This window comes from Notolabrus celidotus, chromosome 16, assembly GCF_009762535.1.
Source record: "Notolabrus celidotus isolate fNotCel1 chromosome 16, fNotCel1.pri, whole genome shotgun sequence".
Taxonomy (NCBI): domain Eukaryota; kingdom Metazoa; phylum Chordata; class Actinopteri; order Labriformes; family Labridae; genus Notolabrus; species Notolabrus celidotus.
In genome coordinates this window covers 24,332,037-24,359,370 of record NC_048287.1, presented here as the reverse complement: position 1 = coordinate 24,359,370, position 27,334 = coordinate 24,332,037, and the positions used below count along the sequence as shown (strand labels likewise).

General features: G+C 39.1%; 6 protein-coding genes across 7 annotated transcripts in view; 3 read left to right on the top strand and 3 right to left on the bottom strand.

Annotated features, from left to right (window-relative positions):
- The window catches only part of crybg2 (crystallin beta-gamma domain containing 2), a 56,671-nt gene extending 50,029 nt beyond the window's left edge, over window positions 1-6,642 (top strand). The window contains exons 15-24 of the mRNA XM_034704353.1: window positions 845-1,002; window positions 2,221-2,347; window positions 2,438-2,470; window positions 3,202-3,314; window positions 3,454-3,583; window positions 3,680-3,819; window positions 3,925-4,048; window positions 4,742-4,900; window positions 5,486-5,645; window positions 5,806-6,642. Of these exons, the coding sequence (XP_034560244.1) occupies window positions 845-1,002; window positions 2,221-2,347; window positions 2,438-2,470; window positions 3,202-3,314; window positions 3,454-3,583; window positions 3,680-3,819; window positions 3,925-4,048; window positions 4,742-4,900; window positions 5,486-5,645; window positions 5,806-5,894 (1,233 nt within the window). The 3' untranslated portion in view covers window positions 5,895-6,642. The remainder of the gene's footprint in view (window positions 1-844; window positions 1,003-2,220; window positions 2,348-2,437; window positions 2,471-3,201; window positions 3,315-3,453; window positions 3,584-3,679; window positions 3,820-3,924; window positions 4,049-4,741; window positions 4,901-5,485; window positions 5,646-5,805) is intronic.
- A 2,080-nt stretch (window positions 6,643-8,722) lies between these two features.
- On the top strand, window positions 8,723-12,360 carry zgc:101785 (uncharacterized protein LOC450032 homolog). The gene is made up of 9 exons (XM_034705364.1): window positions 8,723-8,745; window positions 9,024-9,063; window positions 9,649-9,745; window positions 9,879-9,967; window positions 11,075-11,188; window positions 11,335-11,425; window positions 11,515-11,594; window positions 11,816-11,854; window positions 12,349-12,360. The coding sequence occupies exons 2-9, from the start codon at window positions 9,037-9,039 to the stop codon at window positions 12,358-12,360; spliced, it is 549 nt and encodes a 182-aa protein (XP_034561255.1). The 5' UTR covers window positions 8,723-8,745; window positions 9,024-9,036.
- Window positions 12,361-13,409: 1,049 nt separating this feature from the next.
- On the top strand, window positions 13,410-15,139 carry LOC117828516 (annexin A9-like). The gene is made up of 5 exons (XM_034705700.1): window positions 13,410-13,592; window positions 13,707-13,802; window positions 13,893-13,948; window positions 14,738-14,845; window positions 14,996-15,139. Exons 2-5 carry the CDS (start codon window positions 13,712-13,714, stop codon window positions 15,053-15,055), a joined length of 315 nt encoding a protein of 104 aa, XP_034561591.1. The 5' UTR covers window positions 13,410-13,592; window positions 13,707-13,711; the 3' UTR covers window positions 15,056-15,139.
- Window positions 14,936-18,170, bottom strand: LOC117828515 (cell wall protein DAN4-like). Of its 2 annotated transcripts, XM_034705699.1 has the most exons (3): window positions 18,006-18,170; window positions 15,728-16,476; window positions 14,936-15,613 (listed from the first exon to the last, which is right to left on the bottom strand). In XM_034705699.1, the coding sequence occupies exons 1-2, from the start codon at window positions 18,057-18,059 to the stop codon at window positions 15,763-15,765; spliced, it is 768 nt and encodes a 255-aa protein (XP_034561590.1). In that variant the 5' UTR covers window positions 18,060-18,170; the 3' UTR covers window positions 14,936-15,613; window positions 15,728-15,762. The 2 variants fall into 2 exon arrangements, with proteins under 2 accessions (XP_034561590.1, XP_034561589.1); XM_034705698.1 differs by having other exon boundaries at window positions 14,936-16,476.
- A 2,031-nt stretch (window positions 18,171-20,201) lies between these two features.
- Window positions 20,202-21,431, bottom strand: LOC117828438 (period circadian protein). Its single transcript, XM_034705584.1, has 2 exons — window positions 21,285-21,431; window positions 20,202-20,839 (listed from the first exon to the last, which is right to left on the bottom strand). The coding sequence occupies exons 1-2, from the start codon at window positions 21,342-21,344 to the stop codon at window positions 20,471-20,473; spliced, it is 429 nt and encodes a 142-aa protein (XP_034561475.1). The 5' UTR covers window positions 21,345-21,431; the 3' UTR covers window positions 20,202-20,470.
- Window positions 21,432-22,468: 1,037 nt separating this feature from the next.
- On the bottom strand, window positions 22,469-26,215 carry LOC117828289 (mucin-13-like). Its single transcript, XM_034705328.1, has 2 exons — window positions 26,048-26,215; window positions 22,469-23,281 (listed from the first exon to the last, which is right to left on the bottom strand). The coding sequence occupies exons 1-2, from the start codon at window positions 26,111-26,113 to the stop codon at window positions 22,883-22,885; spliced, it is 465 nt and encodes a 154-aa protein (XP_034561219.1). The 5' UTR covers window positions 26,114-26,215; the 3' UTR covers window positions 22,469-22,882.
- Window positions 26,216-27,334: the final 1,119 nt, after the last annotated feature.

The window sequence follows — 27,334 nt, the reverse complement described above, 5'->3', positions numbered from 1 at the left end:
AAATTAATTAAAATTTAATTAGGATTGTGCCAGATGTTCACTCAACCTTGATTAAGAGAGGATTTAAAAACCTCAATTGATCCTGCAGAGCCGATATGTTGGGGCAGCTTGTTCCAGAGCTGAGGGGTAGCTGCCACAAAGGCTCACTCACCTCTAGTTTTAAGCCTCGTTTTGGGAGTGACCAATAGCAACTGACCAGATGATCTCAATGTCCTGGGAGGGACATGATATTGGAGAAACATTTTAAAATCTATTCTAAGAGCAACCGGGAGCCAGTGCAGCGAAGCTAGGACAGGGGATATGTGCTCACGCTTGCATTTGCCAGTGAGGAGACGGGCAGCAGTATTTTGTACCAGCTGCAGGCGGTGCAAGATTGAGTGGTCCAGGCCAAAATATAGTGATCATAGAGTCATACCTCATATCTACAAAGTGACTGTGCTCTCTGATAATACGTTCTTTGTGATACTGATATTGGCTGGCACAGGTACATTTCAGGATATAGCAACTCATGAAATCACAGTTATAGATCTCTTTGGTACACAGTAAAGCTAACATCCATACACAGCTGCAAACAGATGATCAGACACCAGTCACAAGCATGTATACAGAGATACAAATAACAAACTTGACATACAACTCTTTCCTAAGATAACTGGCATTATCTAAGTTCACTTGTTATCAAATCCAGTAAATCAAATAGACATGATTGTTTCTCCTTCCATCTGTGTTAAATTTAACCCATCCGAAGAGTCACTTTGCTGAAAAATACATGTTCCTGAAGTTTCACCAAGAGAGGCTTTGATGTGTTTGATATGAGTTAACTTGTGTATTTGCACCCCTGCAGGATCTGGTGGAGCCTTTAATGGTGATGTTTGAACAGCCAGAAGAAGACCAAGAAGGCTTGCCAGAGGGGAACAGCTTCGAGGTGACGGAGGCCATCACTGACGTGGAAATGTTTGAATACAAAACCTCCACACGCTCCATCCACGTGCTGAGCGGGGCGTAAGTACACCAATACTATGTTTACTTCTATCATTGAATGACTAATCCAAATGGTTTAAAGATATAACACCGCAGTACAACATGACAGGACATGAAACAATACAATGTGACAAAATATGACACGGAATGATATGATAGGATAAACCCTGACATGAAACAATATGATAGGATAGCATACAATATTATGCAATGTGACATGATATGACACGATAGGACCATAGACTGTATAAAATATGGACGTAGTATCCGTGACGTCACCCATCTGTTTCTGAAGCGCTGTTTTGAGGCCAATCGTTGGCGGGAGCCATATTGCTGCTGTCAAGCCAGTGTGAAGTAAAGAGGCAGAGTTTGAGCCTCCTAGCCAACAGCTACAGCATTCCCGCAGGCAGCTGTGCCTCTCATTTGGAAGACTAGTAATTTCAATATCTTAAAAGTTGCCGCATTAGAAAAAAATTCACCCCCCTTGAATAGGACAAAATACGATAGGATACCCAACGACACAAAATGATATGATATGACAAAATATGACACACCCCGATATGACAGGATAAACCACAACATGAAACAATATGACAGGAAACCATATGATATTGTACAATTTGGCATAATATGACATGATAGGACACGATAGGATAGGATACACCACGACATGAAATGATATGATAGGATACCATATGATATTATTAAATGTGTCAAGATACAACATGATAGGACACGATATGACAAGATACACAACGACACAAAACTATACGATATGAAAAAATATAGCACGACACGATACGATAGGATACACCATGACACGAAACGATACAATATGATACGACACAATATAACACATTGTAACACCACACAATATGAAAGGATACACCACGAAACAATATGATAGGATACCATTGGATATTATACAGTAGTACACAAAAATACACTATGATGCAATATGATACAATAACACAATACAGTACAATAAAATAATAAGATATATTACAATACATACAATGATAGATACAATATACAATTTGATACGGTTGTATTCGATTCATTATAAAATTATAAGATGCAATATGGTATCAGACCATGCCGTATAATATAAAATATAACATATGACTCTATTTAATACCATACGATATACTTTTTTATCCCCTTATGGAAATGTATCTTGGATATTACTCATATTGCACACCACATATTAACCATTCGTCTGCTTTTCTCCCTCTGCAGATGGGTGGCTTACTCCCATGTAGACTTCTCCGGACACCAGTACATCTTAGAGAAGGGTTTCTACAACAACTGTGCCGACTGGGGCTCTCAGGACAACCGCATCTGCTCAGTGCAGCCCATCCTGCTGGTGAGGACGAGTGTGAAGAGTAGAACACAAAGTATCAGCAGGATGTAATGTTGACATGTCTGTAATGTTTTTGTTTGCGTTTTCTTTCAGGCTCCAAGTGACAGTTCCAGGGTCAGGGCTCAGGTGACTATACTGTCTTAGCTCGCAGTTTTGTTGTTGAATTATTCCCTGTGTAAATATTTGTTTACTTCTGTCTTTGTGTCTGTTTTTGTGTGTGATGTCTGCTGTTTTATTGACTTAAAAATTTGGATTTGCGTACTGGGCTTCCGTCATCAGTGCAGAAAAACAAGTTTTTGTCAGAGTAAACTGAAAGAAAATAGTAGTGCTGGATGTTTTAGAGCAGACACACACATCTTGTATCCCCATGGGGGCTGCAGATGGAACAATGTCACTTAAAAACTGTCACATGGAGGCATCATTTCCCTAAGTTTCCCCTTTTCTTCACTCTGCCTCTTGTCTCTCACAGCATGCAGTGCAAAAGTTTAACCTCTGTTTTTTGGCAAGTAGTGGTTGAGGAAATGCATCTGCATTTTGTTCCATGCAGGGAAACCCCCCTTTTTGTTTTGACAAAGCCTCAGGGTTTGTCATTTATCCTGACACTTGTCTCTGTTTGGACCTTTTTTGACATTCAAATATTGCAAGTGGAATATTGAAGAGCTGGTGCAGTGAACCGCATTGCACAAAGAATATTAAATTATAGAACTGGTGGCCAGAACTTGAACTCTAACATCTGAAAAAAAAAAAAGGATGAATAATTCAAACAGCACTTTTGCAGTCAGTGCTTGAAAGGCTAAAAGACAAAATAATAAAGGGTTGAGATTGTTCCCTTACCTTTATCATTCTCTGTCTGTCAGGTAATACTTTACTCTGAGCCAGACTTCCAGGGTGAGTGTCACGTCTTTGATCGCAACCAGGAAGCACTGCCAGAAAAATTACTGACAAAGTCCTGCCGAGTGTCAGGCGGAAGGTAAGCATTAACCTTTTTATACTAAGAGAAGGTTTAAAAAAGAAGTAGAAGTCTTTGAAAAGTAGGAAATAAGATTATGGTGTAGTAGGGAAGGAGCTCAGCAAATGAAAAACAAGTAATTCATGTATCTTTGTTTCAGTTGGGCGCTCTACGAGGATATAAAGTTATCTGGGAACTTGTACGTCCTTTCTGAAGGAGACTACCCCAACCTCACTAGCATGGGATGTCCGCCCAGCAGCACTATCCGTTCTTTCAAAGCTGTACCACTGGTGAGACAACTCTCCTATAAGAAAACCCACTGCTCTGTAGTATTTCCTCTGTCTTCTTCAAATCTGACCTCATGTCATCCATCTTTTCTCATCTAGACATTCTCAGTTCCATCCATCTCTCTGTTCGGCCTTGAGTGTCTGGAGGGCAGAGAGATCACCACAGAAGCAGAGGTCATCAGCATGGTGGAGGAAGGCTTCAACAACCACATTCTGTCTGTCAGAGTCAACAGTGGCTGGTAGGTGTTTGTGTTGCCTCTTCAGCCATGTACAGTACAAGTTTATCTGCACTGATTTGAAAGCAGTTGTAGTAAGCACCGTGTTGTTTCTCTCTTCTTTTGCAGTTGGGTGATTTGTGAGCACAGCAACTACAGGGGGCGCCAGTTCCTCCTGGAACCGATCGAAATCACCAACTGGCCCAAGTTTAGCACACTGCAGACAATTGGATCAATGTTTCCAGTCAGACAGGTTTGTAAACAAATCACCTATATAGCCTTTTTTATGTTTGCAACATAAGCACAAAACATCTACTCAGACTGAAGCATCCTAACCAACAATCATGACATTTTACTGCCCGATGAAATGAAAAACAAAGCATCAAAGTATGTTTTTTTAATTCCAGGATATTGTCATTTTTTGATGTTTAAAGGCCAATTTTATTTTTTTACATTAATCAAAGAGAATTTTTTTTTCCTATATTTAAGTCAGTATTTTAAAAAATGGACACAAAGGGCAAAACCCTCCATATCTTGCAGTGAAAACCTTATGTAGACCCTCAATGAGAAACATTCCACATTATATCTGACAATTTGATTGGAGTCTGAGATTTAACAAAGTTATGAATTTGAATGTCTCATAGAAAGAGGCAAATTAGTGTCATTATACCACATGCATTTTGGTGAAACAGTGAAAAAGTGCCAGTTTCATACTGTTGCAGAACATTCTACAGAATAGAACTGACACAATAGCAAGATAAATCCTTGACAGGTTGAAAAAAATTTAACTTTTCTAACTGAATGTGAAAAAACAAACCCTGATCCATGTGCCCAAAACATGACTCAGCTATGTTCCATCTTCCTAAAACCTTTGGTCTATATAAAAGTGATTCAGTGATCTCTGATAACATTAACTCAATGGTTTTTGGTGTTTGTCCTCCTGCAGAAGCGACACTTTTTCCGAATCAAGAACAAAGAAAGAGGTCACTTCCTGTCCATCCAGGGCGGCGTTGAGGAGCTGAAATCAGGACGAGTCGTGGTGACTCCTGAAGTAGAGGGCCTAAGTGACATCTGGTTCTATCAGGACGGCTTCATTAAGAGCAAGGTGATGCATCACATATGGGTTATAACCATAGATTGTAAATAGCGTTGCTCCGCCTCTTCCCGTTGTACAGTTCTGAAGCCAAAAAATCCCTCTCCTGGGCGCAGCCATTGTGCAGCCAGAGCCTGTGAAGCCTTTGTAATAAGCTCAACCCTACAGCGTAACGTCACAAGACGCTGTGTGCCCTTTGAAGTTTCGTTCTAAGGCGGCTGTGAATCAAAGGAAACCCGGAAGTAAAACCCCGTTTTTAAACTCTAATAACTAACGAAAAATAAACTTTTCAGAAAAAAGAGGCCTTGGACACAAAACAGTCAAATACTAACTACATATAACCACAGCATACGGATGTGAGAAACATTCGTACGACGTGAATTTATTTTTTAAAGTTTGACTGCTCCCCCATTCAAATGAATGGGGGAGACGGATTTTTTTACCTATACTGCAGCCAGCCACCAGGGGGCAGTCACACTGCTGAAAGCCTCACCACCAGGGCCGTATCCGGCACGCTTGGTTATAACGCTATAAACTTTTTTTAGCCATGTTTATATTGACTTGTTTCTAACCACATACTGCATGTGTGCTCAACAGATGTCCCCACTCATGAGCCTCCAGGTGATGGGTAACATTGAACCTGCAGCCAAAGTGGTTTTGTGGTCGGTGACTCGACAGCCCATCCAGAACTGGACGGCCAAGATGAGAGGCCTCATCAGCAGCCTGACGTTCCCCGGTTTGGTGCTGGATGTCAAAGGTAAGAGAAGAAAACATGGACACTGGACAATAAAATATTAACATTCTCTTCAGTGCGCACTTTTGCAGAACAATGCTCCCGGTACATCCCTAGCTTGATGCTATATTATTACCATAATGACTTAAACTTTTCAATACAGTACTTTTCCTTTCTTTCTCAGGTGGCAAAACTTACGACAAGGACCATGTGGTGATCATGCCAGAGAATGAGGAGAGACCGAGCCAACAGTGGGAGATAGAGCTGCTGTAACTTGATTTAAAAAATACTTTCCTTTCTCAGCAGTTCACCATCAGTTAGCTCTTTTTACAGAAGATTATACTTTGTTAAATAAAACTTCTGCCGCTTGATGATGTAACTTATTTCAGCGCCTTTGCAAAGTCCTGTGAATACTTTACTTAAATTCCAGAAGACAGATATTGTTTTCTGCATAAAAGGACTCAAAGAAGAAAAGCTGACCCGCTACAGCCACTAGTTGTAAACAAGAGAAAATGTGGTTTTAAGGAGCTCCTGAACTACTGTATATAGTCCCAGCAAAGAAGCAGTCATTTCTATGCAATGATTGAAGCTTTGTCTTTCACTTCAAACTTCTGGTTATTATATCAAGAATAACCCTGTTTAAGACTCCCTGCTCGGGTAAATTTCTGACTATAGAAGCCCTCAATGTGTTTCTGTTGTTTTTAACACCAGGGCAAAAGTTAGTCGTCTTCTGGTCACTTCCTTGAGCTAGCAGCAAATGGCTACCAATGCTGTACACAGATAGGTGATGAATGAAGCCAAAGGAAAGTGTAGTGTGCAAATGAATATATTTTGTATGTATTATTTGAACTTGTGTTAATTTTGTGGGAAACATTGTGGTTATGAAATGGGCTGTGTGTGTCCTGTTACTCTATTTCTTAAGTTGTTACATGGATTTGTGTTACCTGTTAATATTTGATACTAAAGATTTTATATCAAAGGTTATGTAAGAGGGGATGGTTTTAAAGTATTAAATAAAAAATATAAATATAACAATGCTGATTATTGTTTTTATTCTAACAACATATTTTGAATTTCTAACAATTAGGGTCAGAAATTATTAGTTTTCTCTCCTCATGGCAGCATCAACTAATATCTGTACTTCTACCACAACAACTTGGGCTTCAACTGCTTTCATCTACTCTAAAAACAACACTTCAACTACTTTAAGTGGTGACATATGCAGCTTCTTTCATGTCTCCCTTTTCAATGGATGATTAGTTTGCTTTGAGTGGTCTCACAACAACAAACAGTAGAACTGCTTTCAACTCGCTCTCTGCATAAACACCATCTAACATCTTTGAGTGGTTACAAATAAGCCTGTGATTCAAACACTTTGATGTCTTGGTCTTCAAACAACACTTCAAATAACTTCAAAAGTCATACATCAACTTTTCTCACTCTTGCTATTTGAATCAGAGGTGTGTCCAAAGGGGGCCAGGGGCGGCATGGGCCCCTATTGAAGTCTGATTGGCTGCCCTGATGCAATCTTAAAATCCTTAACTGTAATTGGCTATTTGGCTTGTCAGGGGTTAAAATGAACTATGGCTGTGTTGCAACCATAAACAATATAAATAACGGACGTAGTATCCGTGACATCACCCATCTGTTTTCTGATCGTTGTTTTGAAGCGCATCAGCAGGAGCCATGTAGGAAATGCTGAACTTAACCTAACTTCTGTTGAGCTAGTGTGAGGTAAAGAGGCGGGCTTTGAGCCTCCTAGCCAACAGCTGTTTTTCCAGGTCAGAAAGAGGCCTCATTCTTAATTTCAGTCTGTTTCATAGCCAGATTAAAACTCCTTATAAGAGCTTTAATTTTAGTAGTGGAGACAAAAAACACTATTTATTCAAAGCATTTAATACGTTTTTGTAGTCAAAATGTCTGGATACACCCCTGCCTCAGTGGACCTTAATCTTACTTCACAGCACTCTGCCTCAGCTGCTATTTAGCATCATATTTTGGCTGAAGTTTAACTTTCAGAATCTCATCGGTTAATAATGCTTCTGCTGCAAACTGTCAGCACCAAGCTCTCTTTGTATGGCTGTATTGTCTTTATAAGACATCAGATGTCAGTTGTTGTAGATCACCTGTGTTTGTACTAAACATACCAGTCTCATATTTTTCTGGCACTGTATGCTACCATAAAAAGACATTTGGGAGATTTTCGTATCTGACAGATTTAAAGCAGAAAGGTTTCAGGACTCTTTGAAAGTACTGAACATCGTGAAAACAACCGCTTCATAACCAAATGTGTATGCCCTTTATTTTTTTAAGATGGGAGACAACCCCTAATTCCTCCTGCTCCTGTGTGCCTGCTAGATTTGAATGCGAATGTGATGTCTCTGCCTGTGTCACTCTTTCCTGACTGAGGGAAAAGGGCGGATAAGGGTTTTGGAGTATCAGATTGTTATCACCGCTAGCCACAAATGCAGGCACTGAAAAGGCCTTTTGTTAGCTCTCGTGACACAATCCAATTTTCAGGTTTAGTTGCTTAATAGACCGTCAGGTTATACATGAGGGGGAGCAGCCCAGTCTTTCCTGAAATCAGACTTTCCCCCCTCAGCTCACTCACAAAGATCATTTGCTCCATTTTGTTAAAAAAGCTGTCAAACAATGACGATGCAACCTCAAACTGTGATTCTTCTTTACTTTTCATCCTGAGGTGATAATCAGAATGATTTATGTTTCTCAAAATCAACCATATGATCTTCCGTCCATTGTCATTTCTCGGGTCAGTCGTAAAGAAACCTGACTGACTGGATTCTTCACCTGCAAGGAATGTGAGTAGCTCACATGCGGGTTGTCATAGTAATTCTACAAGCCAGTTATTTTGAAGATCTAGGGCAGTGATTGGCCAGCTGCTTGAGTGACAGCCGGTTTGTTGGACTCCTGCAGGTGTGGTTGTAATAAAGGGTGGGACTGGCTCAGATACAGGGCTGATTAGAAGAGGTTGTAAAAAGCTCCACTCCACCTCCAGACCTTCCTTCATCTGAGTCCAGCAGTCTGTTACAGGTAAGAAGAATAAATTATAAAGCTTTTTGAAGATCTGGTATGGAAATGTGCAACATTTTTGGTATTCTGTCAGGTGTGTTTTTGACATTTTGTGTCTTCACCACTTATAGATGAACACTTGAAGTAATACAGTCTGTGCTGCTGGCTGCTAGGTTCATGAATAACTGTTATCTTGTGATTAAAGCGACACATTTTAACTTCAGAGTTGTATTAACTTCTTTATCCTGCCACTCACTTCACATTTAGGGTTAGGATTATATTTTTACTGTGCCCACACGCCATATTAGGCAATGCTTCTTTAATCTATCTCAGTGTATTGAGCACTTATATCTTACACATTCTTTCTTACAGTTAAAACAAAACCATGGACCCTGATTACTTCAGATCGTATGTAAGTAGACTACTCCACCCCGTCTTTCCTCTACTCTTTCAGTCTGACTCTGTTTGCCAAGACGCCACATTTGTAGATAATATAATCTGCTGGCTTGTGTTCCCTTCTTATCTGCATGCCTTTCTATGCTATCTGTAATCTTCAATGTGCATGATGACTTCAGGCCAACTCGGATGATGCAATACAGACATTCACTTAGATTTTAATGTAACAGAAGCTCCATTTAATTGGGAGTTAATGGGTTCAATTTAACCCTATGGGTGTTTTGTGAGACTTAACCAGATAGCACTGTATTTATGATCAGATTTTTTATATCCCTGATACTCTTAAACTACCTCTCAAACCTTCTACTTTTCCAACACCATCCTCTCTAGTCTTATCAGAAGTATAATCTGCTGAAATACACTATCTTTTCCATCTTTACTTGTTTCACAATCCCTCCACAGCCAGCCATTCAGGTCTTACACTTTAGTTCAAAGGAGACAGGAATTCTTCAGATTCTATCAGAATTTATGACACTGCCTCTTTGGGTCTTTTCACTAGTTTGAGGTCTGACTAAAATCCATATTCATATTTGTCATATAGGAGATGTGTTGGGGCACCCTTGGAACGATGCGACCCTTCTCTAATTTCCATCCTAATCGGGATGCCATCGAGATCAAGGCAGCGCTGGAGAAGAAAGGTACTTCTGCTTGTAGATGAGCTGGTTTGAGGAGCCAGAGTGGTGTTGTTTTTTCCATGAATCATTCCCAGCCCTGTTATCAAATACTCAATGTTGTGTTATAACTCAAAAACAAACACTGTGTTTGGCTCAGATGCAGGTACTCTGGTGAGGATCCTAACCAATCGAGACAGCGCTCAGAGACAAGTGATCGCCCAAACCTTTGAAGAACTCACACAGAAGGTAAACTTTAAGAACCTGATCATGAATATGAAAAATACCCTGAAGCAGCATTTAGTAACATCATGATAAATAATAAAACAGTTTGAAGCCTCCAAATGTTAAATATCCCCTGAATCAATCCAAGTGATGCAGCAGAATGTAGAGTTGTAATGATAACACCCTATGTTGCAACCATGTGTTTGCACTCCAAGCGTTTCAGCTGTTAACAGATCAAACATTACTGAAATTGCTCCAAAGGGGTTGACGCACCTTTGTTTAGAGAGGGAGGAGCTCTGCATATGCAGTATACACTGTGGGGTAAAGTCTATGATGGAGCAGAGTTTAACATACACAGCAGAGAAATATGCACAGTTGATTGTTTGTAGGGGGGGGGTGGCTGTCTACATCTGTATTGATTGTTTTTGTCCTTTCCTTCTTCCTTCCTCATCCATCTGTCCTTGCCACAACCTTACTCTTTCACTGCACTAGACTTGAACCCAGAACCATTTGACCAAAGGGCAGTAGTCCTAACCTTCAGACCACAGCTTGGCAGTGCTGTTTCTTTTTAAAGTCTTTTTATCTCTCATTTTGATCTTTTACATCACACAACTACAACTTAAACTACTGTGTGAGGAAAGCGTTTCAATCCCACCTCTTATTGACAGTCCACGATTGGGATTTGAACCCAGAAAAATTTGACTGAAATTTGGCAGCAGTTCTACCCTTCACACTTGGCAATACTTGCTTTTTTGTTATTTTCATATCACTGTATGTTATGGTAGTTCAAAAGTACAGCTCAAACTACAGGTTGGGGAGTACGTTTCAACCCCACCTCTCATTGAAAGTATACGATTGGGATTTGAACCCAGAACCGGTGCTGACCTTTTTGTTGTGTTGGATGGATGGATGTTTGGAGTAACTTTTAATATGATGTAAATCAGTGTTAATTGTTTCCTGCATTTTATGATTAATTTTCCTTTTAGATTTAGTCTCAAAATAGGTCTCAACCCAGAATATGGTGGTGTTTTTGTCTGATTCAATGCATTGGGTCTCAACAGAGAAAAATACACAGACCACATGTGAAACTGTATAAAAATACGGGTGGTTTTCTTTGTGATTGTCCTCTAGGACCTTGCTACTGGTGTCAAGAAAGCTGTGGCAGGAGACCTTGAGAGCATACTACTGGAGCTGCTGATGCATCCTCTGCAGTACGAGGCTCACCGCTTCCAGCAGGCCATGGCGGTGAGTCAGTGTTTTCCTAAATTAATTTTGTGGTGCTAAAAGTGAGTGTTTTTATACTTGTGTGCCTGAATACCTTCTGATTCTGTCCTTTATGTCTGTGATTTTACTGGATTATATTAAATGTGCATGCGCCTGTGTGTGTGCAGGGTTTAGGCACTGATGAGGAAACACTACTAGAGATGTTGTGCACACGATCTGGAAAGCAGCTTCAAGAAATCAGTGCTGTATACCAACAATGTAAGTCACAGAGAGATTTAAAGCCCTTACTCCACAATCTCATGTATGCTAAAATTTTTCTCATGTTGTTTCTCTGTCTCTGTTTTCAGTGTATAAGAAGGACCTGGAAAAGGAACTGAAAGGAGAAACCAGTGGAGACTTTGCTAAGCTTGTTGTGGCTTTGCTAAATGTAATTTGAGTATCTATTTTCTACACCTTGGACTCAACCTCATTAGTAAAGCAACTGCCCATGATATTGTTGGAGGCTGTCAATGATGCTGCATTTGTCGGCGTTGATTTCCAATCTTTCATGGTGTAATTTGAATTTCAAATAACAGTGGGGCAACATCTAGGTTCTAAGTTTTTATGTCTAATGCACTGAAGTGTTGTCTCAATCCTCTGTCCTGACAGAAAGAAAGTGTTGCTGGTTCGGTTCAAAGAGATGTTCAGGTAATAATTCCACAATCCTTTATTCCATAGATGTTGTCTTTTCAATTTGATATTGTTTACCCACATACTCTGGGATCCTATGTTTAACTGTTTTAAATAGTGTTATATTTTGACTGTTTTCTGAGTGTTTTTCTTACCTTTTGATTGGCTAGTTAGCTGGGATTGAAACTTCTGTTTGAGCAGCTGGGAAATTAGTTGCTAGCCAACACTTGCTATTACCTCAATAAGTCCTCTCTTCACCATCTACAATTAATTCAAAAAGCTGCCGTAAGACTGTTAACCAGGTCCAGTAAAGCATCCCACATCACTCCCATCCTATTCTCCTTACACTGGCTGCCAATCAAATTCCGAATACAGTTTAAGATCCTCATATTAACATACAAAGCAATCCATCATCAAGCACCCTCTTATATCTCCGACCTACTCCACCCTTACATCCCCAGCAGACCCCTCAGATCCTCAGATGTGGGTCTGCTTGCTGTGCCTCGTGTCAGGCTCAAAACTAGGGGTTTTGGCCTTTGAGCGTGTGGCTCCATCTCTCTGGAACAGTCTTCCGCCCCAAGTGCACTGTGCTGATTCGACTGAGACTTTTAAAAAGCAGCTTAAGACACATTTGTTTGTTATGGCTTTTCAACCTTCCGTCACAGTTTGATGTCATTCTGTCTGCTTTCTTTATTATCTTATTTATTGCTCATTGTATTGTCTTGACAACATTGATTCTCTAAAGCACTTTGTGACTATGTCTGTGAAAGGTGCTATACTAAATAAAGTTTACTTACTATCGTACATAGCATAAAGTACTCTCCTGTACATTTAACAATGATGCAAAAGCAGCATTGTTTAGCCTCCTTCAAATTTTCCTCAGCTCTGTTAAAACCTGCCACGTTTAGTTGCGATCGGCCTGATCTGAATCTGTTAGGCTGAAAGTCTGCTTGAACTGGAGTTGGACCTGACACTTCAGCCAAAGACAAAGTTTGCTGATTAACTCAGTCACAGGCTGTGTGTATTAATTGTCAGCTCAATAGCAGATGAATAGGTTACACACCACTACACTACTGTATGTGTTACGTGTCTGCAAGCCGCATGACATGAAGGTCAGAGGTCATGGACAGGGACACTAACAAAAAGAAACTGAAAACCCTCAAATACAAACAAATGTAAGGCCTTTGGGGTCTAAAAGGTGGAGTGGAGGTGTAAAGCTCCACAGCCACCCACTAAGTCTACTACAAAGAGTAGACAAACTAAGGAACAGGCCTAAACCAACTGTAATCTGAAAAAACTCTCCTGAGAGGTCAATCCTCTTTATAATTATCCTTTTGCCACCCTCCTTCCCTCCACAATACCTCCACAATACCTCCACAATACATCCACAAACATATACACTCTCTCTTCAAACCAAACCCAGAGAAAACAACTGGAGGTGTTGTCTTCTCTGTTGCACACACCTAACTGAGGGAAAGGAGCTCCTTTTATTGAGCTGCCAGGCTGATGAGCTCAAGCTGGGTGTAATGAGGGCAGGTGCTCTCAATGATAAGCTCGTTAGGAGCCCTGGAGGTCTCAGACTACCTCCATCTGTAAGAGTATGTAAGAAGACATAACGTCCAGGCAATCTACATCAGTGTCACCACATTGTTTCTATTCTTCTAGACTCTCTCTGCATCTCTCAATGCGAAAAAAGCAGATCCAGGTCCATGGATAGACATACTGACCTCCAGAGACTCCACCCATCTTGACAAAGGTATGGGTGTGATAGATATTTCTTACAAAGTTCTTGCATATTCAAATCTGTATCATGCAATTTCATCACTTTTGTGAAAATTAATGAATTTTACTGACTGTCCATTACTAACAGTGCTGATGGGTCTGGAGGTGGAGACTGGACAGATGGTGCAACAGGCTGTGGAGAAATGCTTTACAGGAGATGTTAAACTGGGTTTAAGCATTTTAGGTAAACATTGTCACAGATACTGCATGTGAGATTAATAAGCACTCAGACTGTTGATTGTTTACTGATTTATTTTTGTCATTGTCTTAACAGTACAGTGCATTGAAGCCCCTTATATCTACCTCGCCAAAAGACTTACTACAATGAAGGTAAGAAACTGAAATAATGGGTTTTGACAATTTATAAAATTATTAAAGAGTACTGAGACTGATTGATGGCTGAAATGTTTGATCATAACACCACTTTTTTCATAATACATATGTGTGAACAGCAACTCTAAAATTTGCATGTGACCCAAGTTATTGGGTTATTAAAAGCATGGCATATAAGCTATTTATATCTACAATGAGCGTGGGTCTTATTTCAAATTGTTCACATTTCTACAGTGGCCTAGAAAGGACAAACCATTTATGGCAGAAGACAGAGCCTTGTGCTACTTTTTGAATTCTGTAGGTTTCCCTACATTATGTGCAACTTTACCACTAGATGCCACTAAATATCAAACTGTCTGTAGACCACTTTGAAACAGCCCTGAGGTATGAAACTCCCTATGTAGGTAGTGTCGTGCTCTTTTCCTACACCATGATAAGTACTTCCTTATATGATGATATGCAAAGGTGAGATGTTCAACAGCTGTCCCTTTATAGACAACCCTGTGTGAGACAAAATGGACATTTCATGCATGTTGTTTAATGCATGTCTTAGTGTCTCAGATAGCTAATGAACAACAGTTAAATTGGGGTGCTGGTTTGGCCCATTTGGCACCATGCACAAAGGCTACGATCCTGGCATGATTTGGTGCACGTCATTCCCCCATTTCTCTTCTAGCATTTCCTGTCTCTCTCAAGTTGTTCTATCAAAATAAAAGCAAAAAGCCCCCCCCCCCCAAAAAAAAAATCTTTAAAAGAGTTTAAACACTTAACATTTGACGCTTCCAGGCACCCATGGTACAGGGGATCTTGGTGTCCCACTGTGAGGAGGATCTGCTGTGTATCCGAGTTGCCTTCCTTAAATTAACAGGAACTTCTCTCTACACGGCTCTACAGGTGAGTCACACTCATATGAATAATACACTGATGTAATTATGTGCTGTTAGCATTCAGAATGTTCTAATAAGAAGAGTCATTTTGCAAAAAAAATGTACAAACCTTGATTTTTATTGAGTCATTTTACATTTGTACTTCCTTTTCAAACAGAGCAAGTTCAAAGGAGATTATCTACAAGCTCTGCTGGCCATCTGTCGATCAGAGGATTAATAAAGGCTATGACATTTGAATTATACACTTGTATTCATATATGTATTTCTACCTTCTACCTGAATAAAGTTATAGTGCAAAATATTTCTTTGATCTTCCTTTACAGAACCTCATTTGCTTTGCATAAATTATGCTTTATTTTTGTTGACCTTTGCAAATATATACAACCAAATGATAGGAAGAAGTTTTATGACCATGATGAGTACAGTCTGGTTATTGTGTATGCCAAACTTCAGCTTCACATTGGTAGGGGGTCATCATACAATGGCACTTTCAGAAGAACAATTTCCCCTTTTCTGTAAATCATTGTCATCAACTTGACATGGCATTCAAATGTTGTTTCCCATTTTAATTTCCTTAATGTTTCAGTGTTAAATTTGATATCAATTTCTGAATTAAATGTGAGCACACTCATTGTATTCCATTGTTTTCTTAAATAAGTACAAAACACTAAAATAGTATGAGAGGATTCCTGCTCCCACAAAGAATTCTGAACCTTAGGTTTCTATTGACCTGCAGATTAAAAAAATGCCTAAAGTTTGTTTACACATACTGCCAATTTAAAAAAAAAATGCTACAATTTATACTCAAAGTTCAAGGGCAGGTTAGACTTTTTCCTAGATTTCATTCAGTCCTTTGTTATCATCTTTGGAGTGCATATTCGATGAAGTCGTTTGGTCCTTCAGGTTAATTTTAGCGGGTACTGCTCAGGGGCAGAGAGTGTACAGCACCAATGGCATGACAGAAAACATCAGAGAAGCTTGCACTCCGGAGCCTCTGTTTGGGGTGGTGATGGTTTGGGTTGGTGGAGTCGTCATCATCGTTGTTGTTGACTTGGTTGGTAAGCTGCTTGAATTTGTGGTGGGGGAGTCGGCAGTTGTTATTGATTCGGTTGGTAAGCTGGTTGAATGTGGGGTGGGGGAGTCGGCCGTCGTGTTCGCAGATGAACTGTCCATAGTGAGATTGCGTGTTGTCGTCGGCGTAGAGGTAGTCGCACCACTTGTACTGGTGGCTGAAGCTGTTGAAGCGTCGGTTGAAAGAGAGGGTGTGGTTGGAGCTGCAGTTGGAGTGGTGGTTGGTGCAGTAGTTGTTGGCATTGAGGTAGTCGCACCACTTGTACTGGTGGCTGAAGCTGTTGAAGCGTCGGTTGAAAGAGAGGGTGTGGTTGGAGCTGCAGTTGGAGTGGTGGCTGGTGCAGTAGTTGTTGGCATGGTTGTAGTCACTGACACAGTGGTACGTCCCTGGGTTGTGGTAGTCTTAGGGCTGGTTCGGAAGATGGTTGGGTTGCTTGGTGGCGCAGCAGTTGTAGTGATGGTCGTAGGCATGGTGGTAGAGCCCTCTGTGGTGACTGTTGTAGACATGGTAGTATCTGATCTTGATGTTGTGGTCATTGCGTTAGGTGTGGAGCTATCCTCTTGAGCCTGATTGGTAACAGAGAAGCAACATTACTCAAATCAGTGATGGAAACAAAGACTATCATGTGGACACCAATAAGACAATTGTTTCAGTAGTTACCGCCTATACATTCATCCATTCATTTTCTTTACCCCTTATCCCAATCGGGGCCCCAGGGGAACTGGAGCCTATCCCAGCTGTTATTGGGCGAGAGTGTGAACAGGTATCTAACAATGCAGGGAGAAACAACCATTCACACACGCACTTGATTTCGGGTGACCAATCAACCTCACAAGCATGTTTTTGAATTGTGGGATGAAGCCAGAGTACACAGAGAATCAACCCATGCATGGAGAGAACATGCAAACTTCCCTCAGTAAGGCACCTGCCTAGCCGAGTCTGCTGCTGATCCGAATTTGAGGCTTGAATCTAAAAGGAGACCAAGCTTTTTGGAAACAGGGCACCTCGACTTTGAACAACCTCCATGAGGAGATAAGGCTCACAGAATCTCTAACATGATTATTCTAATTATTCTTAAAACTCACTTCTACAGACTTGCTTTTAGGTGATGTCATCCTCTTATTCCCTTTATTATCATTTACTTTTTAATTTAATCCAATCTCCTTTAATTGCTTTATTTACCTAATAACTAATTTACCGCCTTTATTTTTTGTATAAATCTTGGTGGCTTTATTTATTTAATTGTATTGCCTTTATCTGCATATTATGCTGATATCTACTACCTGTTATTGATTTAGTTTAAATTTATTTCACTGTTTTTATCTTTCACCGTTTTATCAAATGATTCTTTGTCTCTTTGTTGCTTTTATTTCACCTTATTGCATTCTAATTCATTTTAATACATTTGCTATTTTGTCTTAATATGGCAGGTTACTTTATGCTGACTCTGCAAATCTTAAATGTAAACTTTAATCACATATATACTATAAAAAAGTGAGTCAAAAACTGTTTGTGTAACAGTTACATCAAAGCTCCTCCAAATAACTTTAAGAACTTTAAGTTTCCGTAGATTTTGGTCCCACCTGTAGACAAAGTGGTTCGTCTTGGCTCTTTTCCAATCTTGCATAGAAAGCCGAAAAAATTGTATCCTGCTTCTTTTAACAGTCAAATTTAACACTAATTGTTAATCCTGTGTAAAAAGTATAAATGGTACCATAAAAAAAAACATTTAAAAATAATCAATCTGGTCTTTTTTGCATTTGTTGGTCATAGGGGCATCAATGTTACTGTCAGGCTGTTTCATAAGCAGTATGAAATAAAACTTACAGTAGCTTTAATTATTTTATATGACTTTCAAAAACGACACTCAGTATCTTTCCACAGCTCATTCAATGACATCAGAACCCATCTGACCTTTCAAGACAATAAGACAAACCTCATCTACTCCGACTTTAACAGTGGTTAACAGCTTCTACTGTCTGTTATGTGTCTGTTATATGTTTGTTTAATTGCGTATATTTGTATTCTTTGTGCAAGTATTTCAGCATATTTTCTTGGATGTTTAATTAAAAAAAACAACTTTGTAAGTAGTTACCTGTGAAAAAGCCAGCAGAGCCAACAGGTAAAATCCCAGAGCCATCATCTTCATGTTCAAGATCTAGAGATGAACCAAAAATGTGACTGAAAATGTTTCCGTTGAATCAAATTCAGGCTGATATGTGACTTTAACCCTGAATTCTCCTTATTTGACCTGGTCTCCTTCCACTCGTCCAGTAATCTGAGCTCAGGCTTTTTGTTCCCACTTTTATACAAAAATATCACGTTTCAGGAGGGGCAGGTGTGAATTTATGACGTGCAATATAACCTGGCTCTGGATCCAGGAAGTCAGTTGGGGATGTATGTGTTAAATGCAAGTGTGTGTTTGTGAGGCATGTTCCAGTCTGAGTCCTTTCACCTGACCCATTTCACATTAGACTTTGCCCTATCAATTCTCCTGTTACTGGAAACTAAAATTTGTTGCTGCTATGAAGCGAATAACGATCAAACTTCCTCTATGTTTATATAACATTAACTGAACATATTTTAGCTCCTCATAAACTGCTTATTCAGAGCTGAGGATTTTATAAAACTTTAACTTTTTATGGGACAAGCGCGATGAAGAAAAATTCTGCTTTATCATTGTGACGTTGATGTGTGGTTTAATTTTTAATCACATCATCAATTTTTATGAGATGTCAAAGAGAACATCCTTGAAGTGGTAGCTGCAAATGATGCAAAGAAATTGCAGATATTTCCTCATAGTGGACAAGCTGATTAGAAAATAGTTTTCTGTATTGTTTCCTGGTTGTTTTCAGTTTGAGTTACAGGGTGAAGGTGATTCTTAAGATGTTTGTCCCACAATAAGAACATGAAAGACCCCTGCAGGGTATAAACCTCAGTTATCCAGACTGTGCTACTGGTACACACTTATCAGCTTTTTATGGGCCTTTTTGAACAGCTGCTCTAATAGACAGGGTCAATAAACCCTTTACAATACATCACACTGTACATTGTTTGGGTAAAGTATGACCTCAGTTTGGCACATGTGCTTACAAGGAACACAATGTCCAACATGCCTGTGATTTCAGCTGAAGGTCTAACATTAAAATACCAATAGGAAAGGAATACCAGACTATCATATCACCAGGTTTTTTAAGTAAAGACTATCTAATACTTTTTTTTTTTTAGGTTTGATCATTTGCTATTTTCTCTCATGGCTTTATCTGTAATTTCATTTTTCTACTGATAACAAAAACTCTGACTCACTAAAATGTCACCTGCTGCTCATATCTCGTTCATCCATCATGACCTTAATAGATCAACCGACTGTAAATGTGCCATGTAGGTTTTTTAATGCTGCTGTATGTGCTGATAGTAAAACTAGCCCCACTACAGTTAAATACTTTTAAAATAAATATGAAAGAAAACTGAAAAGAGATTAAAGCTACAGTAAGGAGTTTTAAGCAGATGATGAACAAGACTGAAATAATGACTGATGCCTCTTTCTGATATACAGACAATTGGGGAGAATCTCAGGGAGTGTTTCTGTGTATTTATTTTTAATGCTTACAACTACCGTGAGAGGGTAGATCATTTACAGTATGCTGTTCAAATAGCTTTTCTCATTCTATCCACACAGCTAAGTTCCCCATTGGAAAACAGGTTACATTGTGTGTCATTGTATGACCTTAACAAATACAGGACATAATTATATGAAAGAAGACATGTCCCTTTATTCACAAAAGGCACGTTAATGAACTATTAATGAAAATACCTCACAGCGACTCTGATGTTGGGACTTTAACATTATTATTCATTATTACTCAGCTTTTCCCTCACAGCCAAAAAAAGAAAGTCTTTTCACATATCAGTACCCTATAAATACTGTTTAATGTCAATTTTAAAAAAATTGAATATTTAAAGTGTGTTTATCGTCCTTTTATCTATTTAACGTTGCTGGAAAAAAACACTATGCATTTTATTCTGTTACTGGCATCTTTAATGTCAGATTTGCTTTCCCTTTGTTGTTTTCTATTGTGATACACAGATCAAATATGGAGAAAGACTGTATGTGCTGGACATCACAGTCTGTTATATTTTAATGTTTTATTTTTTAAGTGTCTTTGCTTTTTAAACTGTGCAACATGACAAAGAAAAAAAAGAAACAATGCTCTCTCTCTTTCTTTTGTTTTTCACTCTCTTTATTCAATATTAATTGGTAATAAAACAAAAAGCATATACGAATGTGATATATTTCATTATGTAGTATTTTTTCACACTGGAAAATGAAGTTGACCGCTATTCTCATGCAGCAGCATTTTTAAAACACAAATAATGTTCAAACTCAGTGATTCACATCTATTTTCTGCCTGCGAATATAAGCTGGCACTGTCACTATGACTTTATATGAGTTATATAGATATCTACAAACACATTTCCTCTACTGCTTACATATAGACTCAGATTAGCATTGTGTTGAACGGTAGTGCTGTAATTCAGCGTTGAGCTACCAGAGGTCGCTCACTGCCAAAGTGCTTGAAGTACAAACGGTCCAAACAGCACAGTGAAGGAGGTGAAGACGTTGCTCTGTCCGTTTGTAGGCCCCACGCCTGTGCCCCCGGTGCCTGTGCTCATGGCTGTACCCGAACTTGAACCGGTGCCGGTGCCTGAGGAGGTGCCGGTGCCGGTGCCTGAGTAGGTGCCGGTGCCGGTGCCTGAGTAGGTGCCGGTGCCAGTGCCCGTGCCGGTGCCGGTGCCGGTGCCTGTGCCCGTGCCTGTGCCACCACTGCCACCCATGTTCCCAGTGTTAGTGTCGGTGCTGTTATGCCAAGTTGAATTGCCGGTGGAGTTGTTTGGCATCATTGTAGGATGCTTGCCATTGCTCTCTTGCTGGAGTAGGATGGAAGATAAGATAAACAGAGATTCTTGAGAGAACATGACATTTAAATTGATGCTAATTGCTTAATTTGACATTTATTTTATTATGAAAAATGCCCCAAGAATGCTATCATGTTTCAAACTTATTATTGATTTAACAAGAAAAAAAGTATTAATGCTAAAAAACAAAGCAGAACATAGAAAATCTCAATGTGATGAACAAGCCTTATGGTTAATTTCAGTAAACGTTACATGTCCATTTATTCTTAAAGCCATTTGCTGTAAAAAAAATGTGGTCATTTTCAATTTGTTGACTAGAAAATCCAATGAAAGAAGCTTTTATTTTGAAAGCTCTGCATCTCCTTCTATTTACAGTCTTTGACTCAACTGAGGTTGTTTTAAATGTGCTTTATAAATAAAGCTTGATGTGACTACAATCTTTGAAGAAAGTTTTTACCTCAGCACAGACAGATCCCAGCAGAGTCAGCGAGAACAGCCCGAAGACCAGGTACTTCATACTGAATTAGAGATGATGTCCTCTTGTAGTCTAACAAACTGAAGATAATTGTCTAAATCTCACAGTTTTTTAAAGTGAGTATTTCTGTTCAGGTCTAACCTGATCGTACTGAAGTGTATCCTTGCAGACAGTCTTGGTTTTGCAAAGTGATAGTTTCGAGAGGCTGTCCTTTTATGTTGCATCAAGATTATTCACCTGACACTTATTTCCATTCAGGCAGCCTTCCGTCCGTCTCCACCCCAGCTATGGATCACAGATGCAAAACCTCTCACTAGCCAATTGTTATCAATCCAGATATGAATGTAAGAGGTTTGGTCTCTTTTTTTGTTTAGCAAAGTGCACTGATACAGGATCTATTTTCGTCCCGTCATGCTTGTGATTTTTTTTAGAGAAATAAACTGGTTTTAAATTAAAGATATGTTACACCTTGATTGGAAGAGGTGCTATAAGAAGTAGAATTCATAATTTTAACTGCTCAGTAAGATGTATGAAAAACACCTGTGAAGCTTTTTGCTATTCTGGGGTCAGATTTAATATTGATACATTGATTAATGCATATGTTTCTGCATACAAACCACACCACAAAGAGGAAATGTTCCCAACAGATGTGCCCAACAGTACTGCAAGACTTACTGTACATCCTACAAAAGCTGGCACTTACACAATGCAATACATTTTACATTATTATTTGCATTATTATTTTAATCATTATTATTTTAAGCATTGCTTTAAAATTTATTTATAAAATGTAATTATTTATTTATTTATTTCTTGTGTTCATCTGATCTCGTTAACTCTACCTTATTTTCAACTTTTCTTTCCACTCTTACTTATTTCATCAATTTTACTGTATTGATTTTCTTTTCTTTTTTAAGTATTTTATTTATAATCATGCCTTTTATAATTTTACCATTGCTATTGTTTTCAGTCTCTGTTATTCTGTGAAGCACTTTGGGCTACATGTTTTTATGAATGAAAGGTGCTATATAAATAAAGTTGAGTTGAGTTGAGTTGAATACATAGCATAAAACATGCTCATTATTCCTTAAATGATGTGAAGAAAGTCAGTTTGCAATGATAGAGAAATAGAAAATTAAAGAGACGAACAAACAAACAAACCCTCATGTGTGGCTCACATTAGCCTGAATTTGAATGACGCCTCTTTTAATATCAAAACCAAAATGCAAATGTGGTGGCAGCTTTAACTCCATTTCTTGCACAATCACAGTATTCATTAGATCGTCACTTCTCTCCCAGCTTCCAGACGTCAAATGTTGTTTTAAAAAATCTATTTACAGTCAAAATAAGAAGCTAGCCATAATTAATACACACAGAAACACTCTATCATGTTCTCATTTTTCGCTTTTTGTTTTTACATGTGAAGCATGTGATAGAGCATCGTTTATTAACGCTGTTTCATTTTTCATTAGAAGTTTAAAAGAGCTCTGTGCGTGCATATAACCCAGTGTGAGGGTCAAAGTAAGAGCAGATTAATAAATGCCTTTCTCTTGATACTGTGAATTTCAGATTCTTCCCTCTCAGCCTTCTCTGCAGTAAATCAGCACAGAAATCACAGTCACCAATATGTGACTACAGGACGCAACCAAAGAGGCAGACCCTCCTTTTGTCGTCAAAGTTGAAGTTGATGGAGTTTTAGCCCCAGTTGGAGGATGCTGAGAGGTGGCTGATGCAGTCTTGGATGACATTGTTGGACGCTGTGATGAAGTGATGGGGGATGTGGAGGATGTAGCAGAGGTGGAGGATGTAGCAGAGGTGGAGGAGGTGTGAGGGGCTCTGGTGGTGGCAGTATTGTTGCTGTTGGAGGTTACAGGAGTTGAGCTGTGGTTGGGCAGTTGTGTTGTCATTGGTGTGGCTTGGGTGGTACCTGCTGAATTGGTGTTGTTGCTGGTCACTGCTGCATTTGTACTATTTTGAGCCTGGAGGGAAAAAAACAACAGTTAATGCTGCACAAGGGGTTTAGCAGACCTGAGTCATTAGCTAATTAAGAATTCTTATCTGGGACTAATAGCAGTATCCCTCTGTTAGAGCTTGGTTCAACACAAACATTGTCCCTCACTTACAGTAAGTGCTCTATAGCTACAGTATGTACGATTTTGAGACATATTTTTACCTGGTAAAATAAATGATAAATTAATAAAAGTATTAACCTGAGAAGCTGGGTTGTTCTCAAATGAACACCAAAATATTTAAAAAGCTATAATAAAAAAAAAATCATATGTCTAAATTCAGAGCTTGTCAGGATGTGCTTAGCCTCGCTTGGCAAATACTGGAAATAGATTTTGTCAGATGTAAAATAATACGCCTAGCTAAAATTTTATCACAAGATTTCTTGCATTCTATTCCATACACGACGAAAAAAGTTGTAAAGCTTCTTGTTGGCTTGGTGGTAGCGTCTGTTATCTTTATCAGATAGCCTTTTATTAGCTTAGCTGCCTTATTGATCAAGTAATGTGGTAATGTCTACGACTGTGACATCTAGTGTTCAACAATAATTGTGCAGATTGCAGTGTTAGTAGCTAAACTCGTAGACAGTATGAAACATGGACATAGTCTCAGTGATGTCACCCATTGACTTCTGAAGTGGAGTTCATATTGGAAATCCTGACTCAACCTAACCTTCGTACGAACTAGTAAGAAGCAAAGAGGTAGAGTTTAGGCGGGCTCTTGGCCTCCTTGCTTACCGCTACATTGTGACCACTTGTCAGTAAAGTCAGCCCTGCCCCTAATTATGTGAAACTTGTAACCTCATTAAGACCAAAATCATTTTTTGAACCATGCCGTAAACATGTCTATTTTTGCATCAGCTTTTTTGAATGGGTGTGTATGTGGCTTCCAGTCCCTCTGCAGCCAGCCTCAAGTGGACACTTGAGGAACTGCAGTTTTTAGGACTTCTTTTTGGCTTAATTTCTCAAGACCAGAGGCTTCTGCTTAGTTGCACTATATTTATCAGAAGCTTGGTGGTAGCATCTCTATCTTTGATAATTAGGTAATCTCAGGCACAGCTCATGTATGTGGATGTTAACCTGTAAAGAGGACCAGAGGCTGGTGGTGCTGGCTCTGCTAATGGTACCCACATTTTGCTTCTGCTTAGTTTAACTATATTTGTCAGAGGCTTGATGGTAGCTTCTCTGTTATCTTTGATAATTAGCTTAGCTCAGGCACAGCTCATGTATGTGGATGTTAACCTGCAAAGAGGACTGAAGGCTGGTGGTGCTAGCTCTGCTAGTGGTTGCCACACCTAAGGGAGTGTGTAGGGATGTATGTCCCCCAACTGCTACCTGAGATCTTCCGGCAGGTCCCTCTTGGAACTCCCAAGGGCGAAGTTAAAAACCAGAGGTGACCAGGCCTTTGCAGTCAGGGGCCCATCACTCTGGAATGACCTGCTGGAGGAGATCAGGCAAGACACATCCTTGTCCTCTTTTAAATCTCTTTTAAGAACACACTTTTTTAAATGTGCTTTTACTTCTTAACTCATCACTGACTTTTAATTTCTGCATGTCAAACCAATTTGACATTTGACTCTGTGATCACGTTGAAGCTGTGTTCAATAAACTTTGTTATAATTTGGGAGCTTTTCTTTGCTTAAAATTAGCAATATTATTTTTCCTCAAATGTTATTGTGTTGTTTTGTATCTTGAGGTAAGTAAACTTATTTTACTATACGGACCATAATCTATTTTTAAATTGTAGCTACGTGCTATAATACATTAATAACAATAAGAGCATTTAATAAGGGATTCAGGTAACAATCTCTCAGCACTCATTTACGTTGTTATCATTTCCTCCTGCTCTGTACCGTCGGTTGATGCCACAGATAAAGCCACAATACAGTGTCTCTCTGTCAGTGACAAACCTTTCACAGCCACAACATGGAAAGGTCAAGCACCTGCTGATCTACACAAGTCATAAAGAATTAATCCCACTTTGCATACTGCTGCGGTTGGATGAGGCCCGCAGTACAAATTTGCCCTCATTGTCCTCTGTCTGCTCTTTGCAGATCTGCATCTGAGTCCCTGTTCCCTCTTTCCTGATAGGTCACGTTAGGTAATTCTGGAAATATGAGCCCTTCTAAAATTAATATGAAATGAGTTTCTCCAGCAAAATAAAGGGTCAGTATGGTTTGATAAATATTAGTAGATCTAATATAGTCAGTTTACCACATCAGTGGAGGAAGTTGTGAACATTTTAAATTTCAAATGGTAAATTTAGAATCACTTTTCTGAAGAAGTTGTTCAAAAGTTTAAGAAAATCCTCATCCTGAAGTTGTTTTTAGAAGTGATTTATTTTTTTAGAATTTTCTGACCTATTAATTCACTTTTGAAAATGAATTGTGCCTCAGATTGTCTGCTCTTCATAAAGAAATGAATCTATATAAACATAAACAAGCTCTTTGTTGTTTCAAAACTACTTTATTTCGTATCCCTCTATTTGCCTGGACTTCAGCTGTCCTGTCCATTAAAAATGCATGTAAATTTTTGATTTACCTCACCTCAGACTAATTTGAATGTAACCATGCTTAAGGCAGGAAAACAAAGTCTGCTGTGCTATGTCTCACCAGTGTCCAATAATCAAGACACTCATCGATTTGACCATCACCTTCTTGTCAGTCTTAAAGTGGACAAGTCCATGATGTCCACAGATTTTCATTATTAGTTCTGACTAATAGTTTAAGTGTGTCTTACCTCAGTGCAGCCCAGAGACATGAAGCTCAAACACACACACAGAACCAGCGTCCCTGTCTTCTCCATTATGGTGTGTAGATGTTTCTGAAAGGTGTTTGCTTCTTTATGGCGATCCCACCCATGAGTGGGTCCTTTTATACCTGCCAGCTCTCCATAACAGTGATGCTGATAACTGTCCGTCGTCAGAGAGAGCTGAGCTGAAAAAAAAGTATGCACAGGAGCATTTCCAGCCTGCCCTGCAGTATGACTGAGAGCAAACAATGGATATTTGATATTGAAATCAGACTTATGACATAAGGGAGAGCTTGTAATCCTTGCATATAGTATAAATTCTGATCAAATTGGATGATTTTTAAAGTAGCCCTCAATCTGCTTCTTTTTCTTAAGTTATATTTTTGGGCATTTTCACCTTTAATGGACAGGGCAGCTGAAGAGATACAGGAAATGTCCTGTCCAGCAGCGCCCCAAAATCTGCTTATTACCTCCGGCTCACTTTGTTGCCATCATAAACACTGGAGATCATGTCAAACAAATGAGTCACTGTTATATTATAGGGTATACTGTACAACCCCAGTTCCAAAAAAGCTTGGACAGTGTGTGAAATGTTCATACAGACAGATTTAGATGGTTTGCACTTAACCCCTTTATTTAATTGAAAATAGTGCAATATGCTAAAAACTATGTGCTCATTTTAAATTGGATCCTAGCGACACAAGAAGTTGGGACATTGGTACATTTACAATTATGTTGCACCTTCTTCTTTTAGCAACACTTGTGAACCCAGGAGACCAGTTTCTGGAGTTTCAAGTGAAATGTTGTCCCTCTTCCTGCTAAGATTTCAGTTGCTAAACATTTCAGGGTCTCCTTTGTCGTATTTTTGTTTCATGATGCTCCAAATGTTTTCAGTGGGGAACAGGTCAGGACTAAAGACAGGTCAACTTTTTTTGGAATTGGGGTGTATGATACAATTTTTCTTATCTTAGCTTAATTTTTCAGTTTCATGTTAGCACAGATGAGTGTGATGTATATAGCTTTATTTTTTTAATGGCTCTTTGTACCACTGTTTTGTTGTTGTACCTTTGTTACAAAGGTCCTTAAAATGAAAAGTTAGAAAATTCAAATGTCCAAGATAAACAGCTTGTTCTAAAGAAACTCCATTTACACTATAAACATGTTAAATATCACTGAGATGCTACAGTTAGCATAACTCTGTATTGTGTTACATCGAAGGTTATACGTTTTTAATACTCTTTGTCTCCATGTGTGGAATACATTTTGATTTCTAGT

Bases quoted from the DNA above. Each gene is read 5' to 3' on its own strand.
- zgc:101785 (XM_034705364.1), top strand. From the start codon at position 9,037: ATGGACCCTGATTACTTCAGATCGTAT. The intron at 9,968-11,074 runs GTAAACTTTAAG...ATTGTCCTCTAG, and splicing joins TTGAAGAACTCACACAGAAG to GACCTTGCTACTGGTGTCAA. The intron at 11,426-11,514 runs GTAAGTCACAGA...CTCTGTTTTCAG, and splicing joins CAGTGCTGTATACCAACAAT to TGTATAAGAAGGACCTGGAA.
- LOC117828516 (XM_034705700.1), top strand. From the start codon at position 13,712: ATGGGTCTGGAGGTGGAGACTGGACAGATGGTGCAACAGGCTGTGGAG. The intron at 13,949-14,737 runs GTAAGAAACTGA...TGACGCTTCCAG, and splicing joins AAAGACTTACTACAATGAAG to GCACCCATGGTACAGGGGAT. The intron at 14,846-14,995 runs GTGAGTCACACT...CTTTTCAAACAG, and splicing joins CTCTCTACACGGCTCTACAG to AGCAAGTTCAAAGGAGATTA.
- LOC117828515 (XM_034705698.1), bottom strand. From the start codon at position 18,059: ATGAAGATGATGGCTCTGGGATTTTACCTGTTGGCTCTGCTGGCTTTT. The intron at 16,477-18,005 runs GTAACTACTTAC...GTTACCAATCAG, and splicing joins CTCTGCTGGCTTTTTCACAG to GCTCAAGAGGATAGCTCCAC.
- LOC117828438 (XM_034705584.1), bottom strand. From the start codon at position 21,344: ATGAAGTACCTGGTCTTCGGGCTGTTCTCGCTGACTCTGCTGGGATCT. The intron at 20,840-21,284 runs GTAAAAACTTTC...ATCCTACTCCAG, and splicing joins TGGGATCTGTCTGTGCTGAG to CAAGAGAGCAATGGCAAGCA.
- LOC117828289 (XM_034705328.1), bottom strand. From the start codon at position 26,113: ATGGAGAAGACAGGGACGCTGGTTCTGTGTGTGTGTTTGAGCTTCATG. The intron at 23,282-26,047 runs GTAAGACACACT...TTTTCCCTCCAG, and splicing joins TGTCTCTGGGCTGCACTGAG to GCTCAAAATAGTACAAATGC.